At 35.8% G+C, this 7,488-nt stretch overlaps 1 protein-coding gene across 1 annotated transcript; it reads left to right on the top strand.

The window, feature by feature from the left end:
• Nucleotides 1-938: 938 nt before the first annotated feature.
• On the top strand, nucleotides 939-3,385 carry LOC137936191 (IAA-amino acid hydrolase ILR1-like 1). Its single transcript, XM_068780757.1, has 5 exons — nucleotides 939-1,365; nucleotides 1,630-1,755; nucleotides 2,179-2,493; nucleotides 2,775-2,903; nucleotides 3,002-3,385. The coding sequence occupies exons 1-5, from the start codon at nucleotides 943-945 to the stop codon at nucleotides 3,383-3,385; spliced, it is 1,377 nt and encodes a 458-aa protein (XP_068636858.1). The 5' UTR covers nucleotides 939-942.
• Nucleotides 3,386-7,488: the final 4,103 nt, after the last annotated feature.

The following is a 7,488-nucleotide window of genomic DNA, read 5'->3' as shown; positions in this document are numbered from 1 at the left end:
CTTTTTTAAATTTATTTTAAAATGTCTCACGTGGTACTAATATAACTGTAAATTTGTATTGTTTATGCAGGAAAAAGGCCATGTGAAATTATTATTGATCGATAAAAGTAGTCACATCCACTTCCACGTTACATGTTGCTTTTGTTTTGTGGGTTTTTGTTACAGCATCTTCCCTGCACTCTTTCTTCTTCCCCATTTACAGCTCTTCCACCCCCACTACAACAAAAGACAATCAACAGTGTCACGATAACTAAATGGCCTAGAATCACCACTGTAGCTCTGATGGATTCCGAGCTTCAGCCGCTTTTCCTTGTTAAGGCTCAACACTGAAAGCCTGTGCGCTGCAGCTACAGGCCAAGCTTGACCATGATCTTTCTGGATGGCGTAAAGGGTTTTTCTTCTTTCTGTATCTGTCAACCTTCCCAGAAATTCTCAGACACGTGCTTTTTATCTACGTGGAGTGAAAATATTTATTTCCCTTTGTTGATGAGAGAGACTCTCTCGGCATCAATCCAGGCATCTCATCCCTTACGTGTCTTTTTCCTCTCCACCAATTTCATCTTCCTGCTTTTCAGATTATAACTCACGTGGCTGCGTCATTTTGTTGCCAGAGGAAATGAGGAATGAGAATCGTGGCAGAGAGGTAATGGGGAACTGAGAGCAAGATTTTTTCCAAGAAATCTGTGATCGATGCAGCTTCTTCACGTGTTAAAAACTTAAAAAGGAAACATTCAAGGAAACGTCTCTATTTCTACTGCGAAAGTGGATGAAAGAAGCTTCTGCTATGATTTTGACAATACAAGATGATCTCAGGTCAAGAATCAGTTTACAACTGTTGCGTTTCTTATCCGTTCCCACACGAAAAACACGGCCCTTTTTTTGCTTTTAAGAAAAAAAATTCACAAGCAATTTTCTTAAGCAGAGTAGTTTCTCCTTGACTGAATGGATCTTTTATCCTGTCTCTCTATTCTTCTCGCCCTGCTGCCTCTCCTCGTCACCTGTGCTACTGCTCTCCAAGGTGAGCAAACGGAAACATCAAATTCCAGTGAAAATGGCGTCGTTTGGTCCAGCTCATTGAACCGAAGCAGCCTACTCGAGGAATCGTCCATAGTCGAAGAGATAGTTCGATTGGCTAATCTGCCCGAGACAGTCAAGTGGATAAAAAATATAAGAAGGGAGATTCATGAATACCCAGAGTTGGCTTATGAAGAATTCCGAACCAGTAGTCTCATTAGACGGGAGCTGGACAAGATGGGTATTCGTTATCGATGGCCGGTCGCTGGAACCGGCGTTGTGGCATTTACTGGCTCTGGTTCTCCTCCATTCGTCGCTCTCAGAGCAGACATGGATGCTTTACCAATCCAGGTGAGTCTGCTGTTGATTCGTCTTACTTTGTACGATTACTGATTATATGGCACAGGAAGAGCAAGGAAAATTTTAATGAAAATCAAGCCTGCTTCAATGTGGCAGTACCCAGACGACACCACAGTAGGATTGACACTTTTATGAGATGGAAAAGATAAAATAACAGATTTATTACATCTTCGCTCGAACTAGGATAATTGAGAATTTCTTTTCTTTTTTACTACCTATTAGGCGGCAGATAATTAGTTTTTTACCTATGCGCAGGAATTGGTAGAATGGGAGCATAAAAGCAAAATAGCAGGGAAAATGCACGCTTGTGGGCATGATGCACATGTTAGCATGCTCCTTGGAGCTGCAAGGATACTTCAACAACTCTGCAGTACATTACAGGTAGTTCTTCCCCCAAATTTATCTTTCCATGCCTTCTAAACTGGTTATTATCAAGAAATGGCTGAGTATATCATCGAATTTCCTCTGTTTTGGCCTGCCCTGAAAAATTCCAGTGAATGATAAAAGCTATAAGACAGCTTATAGCACACCATCCCACCCAAGTTGTGCACAAACTTCAAAAGCAATTTTTTTTTTTTTTGTTGTTTATTAAGTTCTCTAATTCAAACTACTTGAGATACCAAAATTGAGATGGAAGGTCAATGTAGTATTGAGATAGCTTCTTGAGGAGAAAAAGAAGTCCTTTCAGGTGAAAGCAGTATGTTGATACGACTAAACACAAGGGAAGTGGGGAAGTTAATTGGAATAACACTAACTCTGGATGCATTTTTACATAGCATCATGGAAATGGCCTGAACATTGCAGGGAACAGTTGTTCTTATATTTCAACCTGCTGAGGAACAAGGAACAGGAGCTTGGAAAATGATCAAAGAAGGGGTGTTGGAAAATGTAGAGGCTATTTTTGGCATCCACTTGGGGTTTCACTATCCCACAGGAGTAGTGGCTTCAAAACCTGGAGACTTCTTAGCTGGCTGTGGACACTTCAAAGCAAAGATTAGTGGAAAAGGAGGCCATGCAGCTATTCCACAATCTTCAATTGACCCTGTTTTGGCATCATCATCTTCAGTAATCAGCTTACAACAACTTGTCTCAAGGGAGGCAGATCCTCTAGATTCACAGGTATTCCATTCTTAAGCTTGCATAATCTTATTAACATACTTCTCAATCCCCTTTGAAAACCTTGTCATTTGCTATTAACATTCATTCCAGTTGGTGACATTTACACCTTCAGTAAAGTTCTACTATTTATAGTCACTGTTGATTCACATAACGGCTCGTAGCACGTTACCAATTGAACAGAAGAATACAACTACTGCACTCTTGTAACACTATCAAGATCCTTTTTTGGCCTTGCTCCATACATTTATTGCCAATATAAAATTATTTGAACCATTCCACAGGTGGTTTCAGTGTCCCACATCAATGGAGGCAGTGCTTACAATATCATTCCTGATTCAGTAACAGTTGGCGGCACTTTCAGGGCATTTCGTAAAAAGAGCTTCTATGCATTAAAACAAAGAATTCAAGAGGTACTCAGCTCTTAACCTCACTTTTCTAAAACATTATTTCGATAAAAATAATATTTGAATAACCAAGAAACAACATCAAATATTCTTCCCTCTGTTAGGTAATCACTGGGCAGGCAGCTGTGCACCGATGCAGGGCCGAGTTAGACTTCTTTGACAAAGAGCAGCCCATGATTCCTCCAACTGTGAATGATGAGAAGATTTACGAACATGTTCGCCGTGTCTCTATTAGTATTGTTGGTGAGAAGAATATCCACATAGCTCAGCCTATTATGGGTAGTGAGGATTTTGCCTTCTATATGGACCAGATACCAGGAACCTTTATTCTTTTGGGTACAATGAATGAGAAGATTGGATCTCCTCATCCTCCACATAGCCCTTATTATGCTATTGATGAAGATGCTCTACCTGTTGGGGCTGCAATTCATGCTGCCTTTGCACATTCATATCTTATGAACCCAAGAGCTAGTAATATTGCAAGTTGATTTCATATTATTCTTCTCATTGTCATGCAAGTGAATTTCTTTCAGGGTTTGTTTTTTCTTGGTTTAATTTGCATCTTTTATCATGAGCTGTTTACATGCAGAATATACGGAACGTTGAGATGAGAGAACTAATCTGAAATTGGCATAATAATTCTTACCGACAAACAAAAGGTTTGGCTCTATGTAGAATTGTAAAGGAATTTGGCTCCATGTGATTGAACGGGACCAACCCAAGGTTAATACATTGTGTCCATTTTTAAAAAACAGAAGAAGAAAGATCCGGCCTTCTATAGAAAAGAGGAAAGGATGTTGGATTAAAGTCCAACAAAGGGTAGTTGTACCCAACTCTTTTGTTCTTTTCATGTAGAGGTTATTTATAACATTGCAATCAAGTTTAACTCATTTACAATCATGTTTTCATTTTAATATTATCATAAAAATTTTAAAATTTTGAATCTTTAGAATCAAATCAATAGGATAAGAGAAACAATTACAAAAAAAAATTCAACTTATTTTCGAGTCTCTCTTCTTTAGCTTGAGCTTCATCCATCAAGAAGTAGCTTCTTTTCTCAACTTTCTATGTCCTCACTCTTCCTCTAACAATCAAAACTAATAAGATGTTTTTACATTTGTTGTTGTAAATTAAGAAAAATGATATAATCGATGAAATACAAAGAATCCAATGGGTGATTGAATTAAGAGAGTGTCGTACTTAAGGTTAGAGAAACCTCAATTCAATTTTATTAATAATGTGTGTACAAACCTACGAGTAAGAACAAATTGCCCTTATTATTTTAACATAATTATCATGTAAGCCCAGCTTGCTACAAAAATATACAAAATCTTTCTTATGTAATGTCTTTGTAAAAATATCATATTTAGTACCACATCTCGAATGAAATGGCAATCAACTTTTATGTGTCTTATCCTTTATTGAAACACCGTTTTGTTGGTAATAAAAATACCAATATAATTATCGTTTCCATAAGTGTTTGCATAGGAAACCCAAACACTTGTATCAAAGATTTCACCCATATACGCTCACATGTAGTACGAATCATTGCCTTGTATTATGCTTTGGCTGCAATAGTCTGCTTTTTACGTCTCTATATTACTAGATTTCCTCTGAAAAAGGTACAAAAACCACTAGTGGAGTGTCTATCAAGTTTAGATCTTGTATAGTCGGCATAAAAAAATCCTTCCTACATAGATTGAGTATAGAGTTAAACAATTTGCGCAAAGAAATAGGAAGACAAACTGGCACTGGTGTAGGCTAAGAGTAGGGCAAGTCCACCAACAAAATATGACTAGAACGTAAGATACTAGGTTTCCCTTGACTCAAAGCATCACTCTCAAAAACAAAACAATGCATAAGAACAAGAACTGAATCCAAACCAAAATGAGCACAAGAAGAACAAACAAAATACAAAAATAACCTTAAAAAGTGTAACATCTGTAGAAATATAGTATTTTCTATTAATAAGATTATAACAATTTTTTTTTTTTTTTGGGGTTCAAGAGTACCCCGAGAAAGCACATTTAAGACCATGAAGAAACAATTTATGAAGAGAATGGCCAACAACTTGAATAAAACATGTCCAACTAAAAATATGCAGATGAGGTTCAAATAAGTGCATATGAGATTTAAGAACTTTGAAAGGGATACGACCATGCAAGATAGAAGAAGGAACTCAATTTATCAAATAATAGGTAGTAAGAATTGTTTCATTCAAAAAAATTTAGGAACACTTATATACAAGAAAATAGTATGCACAACATCTAGTAGATGTCTATTATTGCACTTTGCCACACCATTTTGTTGAGGGAAAACACAATATGTTTGATGCACATGCCATGAAAAGAGCATTAAGCAGTAACACGAGAATTCATAAACTCCAATCCATTATCCGTACAAAATATTTTAATGGAAACACCAAACTGAATCTTGATTTCATTTTGAAAAGAGGCATACATCAAATATTTTAAATTTATCTTTCTACAAATAAACCTTATTAAATTTATAGAGAAAGAAAATAATTTATTGATTGATATAAATTGAATACACTGGTTTTCCATTTATAATAAAGAGAATACATAAAATTTGAGTTAAATTAAACAACCAATATCCCCTTTAGACCCAATGTATAACTCTTAAAAAATAAATCTTAGAAAAACTAAAAAAGTCTAGTAATACTAAAATTTGTCTTTGGCTGAACCTTGTTCCCATATGACTCCTTTCTATGGGAGAAAATAATACTCTTCCATGTTTGTTCTTCAAAACTCTCCCTCAAGATGAATTTTGTAACTTCAACTTGCAAAGAAAAAGCTTCTTAGTCTTCAAACTTTCTTTGGCTGAAAAATTCTTCATATTATTCTCCTCCTTACTTAAATATTTTGCTCACAAAAAGTTTACCATAACATGTGAAATAAAATAATCTTTCTTGTTCTTCTTCTTCTACTTCTCTCCCTCAAGCTAGGAATTAAAAGACATAAAGTCCCAACTTGAACAAAATAAATATAGGCGAAGAAAAGGGACTTCTAGCCAAACAACAAAGCTCTATATACTAGTAAACATTGTCAAAGTCTAAACAATTTTTTTTCTCAATTTAAAAGGCGAAAAAGACCCTATTTAGGGCACAAAAAAAGACTACTCACAATTTAAGGGTAATGTAGGAAGAATTACCACTTCAATGAATAGAAAAACTTGACTCACACTGGATGTTGGGTGCACTCCTGTTCTTTGTAGGTAATGGGTCTACAAACATTGCTTTGAAGTGATAAATAATAATAAATATTAAAAAATAGTAGAGGTTTTACATGAACTTAAGGATGTAAGTTAAAAATAACATCCCTCATACTTCCAAATAAGAAGAAGGCGCTCATAAAAAAATTAATAGATTAATGAGAGTTACTAGTCTTGACAAAAAAGGGATATAGAAATTTAGAAGACCAACAAAAAGGACTCATATTTGTAAAGACTTGCACCATAGTTAGAAAAAAAATAGAAGAGTTGGGAAAAATATAATTAGCAACCAAAAAAAAAAGGAAAAGATTGGCTTAAAATTCAAATTTTCACAAAAAGTAGGCTATCAACATGACAATTGATTCTTTTGATGTTAAAATCTCTCTCTAGAAACATCAAGGATCTTAGCATGGAGCTTCGATTCTTAATGAAGATAGTGACACATATCCTCAATTCGAGGAAATGCACCTTCTCCAAATTGACCACCAGTGATATTTTTTGGCTCTAGGCATTGACCTATCATATCTATTTCAACTTTGCACAGTTCAATTTCCTATAGATGGTAGACGTAGCGAACAACATTAGGGTAGATGGCCTCCCTTTTGGACAAGTTATTACTATGATCTTGGAGCACCACAACATTGCCCTTGAGTAGGAGGAGATCTATGTACTCATCAAGAAGATGCCCATTAGTGAGCTAAAGGCAAGCAAATTTGTATTTGAGAAAGCGAACGCTTGATGGGTGTCCAAGCACTTAAGTGGGAAAGCAATTGAAGAGGATGAATTTTTGAGAGATGAGGCCAGTCTTGATAGGGCACAAGAGGATAGATATCAATTTATTAAGAGAAATAGAAATGCCGACTCCTCTAGGTCCAACCGCCTCACACAAATTGAGAATGACATAACATATATGAAGGAAACATGCGGCCACATCAAATCTACTCAAGTCAAGCTCAAGGAAGGCAAAAATGATTAAAACCTCCTTCACTCTGTCATCAACTTCATCTATCTATGAGGCTCAACCCCACAGGTCTAGCATTAGAATTCACTACGACTAGCATCTTTTTTTACATAGCATTGCCCTCTGTTGTACTTGTTGAATATCCTTTACTTATGGTCATATTATTTATGCTTCAATATTTTTTATACAAACATTTGAAATATGAATGCAAGGCTTTGAGCCATATCTTGAGTGCATCTATCTTTCTTCCTTATTTGAATTTTTTTTTTCTATATGACAAAAATGGAGAGAAAGCAACACTAAACTTAAACACAACTTTAAACATATATGCACATATTCATGGGGAGCATATTCCTAAAACTTAAGGGATTACGAGTCTTAGTTTTTATGGAGTTAGAT

The sequence above is a fragment of the Aristolochia californica genome, unplaced genomic scaffold (genome assembly GCF_029961685.1).
Source record: "Aristolochia californica isolate CCGP_79_NKW_82.1479 unplaced genomic scaffold, dmAriCali1.0.hap1 SCAF_7, whole genome shotgun sequence".
Taxonomy (NCBI): domain Eukaryota; kingdom Viridiplantae; phylum Streptophyta; class Magnoliopsida; order Piperales; family Aristolochiaceae; genus Aristolochia; species Aristolochia californica.
Note: the sequence above shows the minus strand (reverse complement) of the source record. Positions and strands in the feature narration are given on the sequence as shown.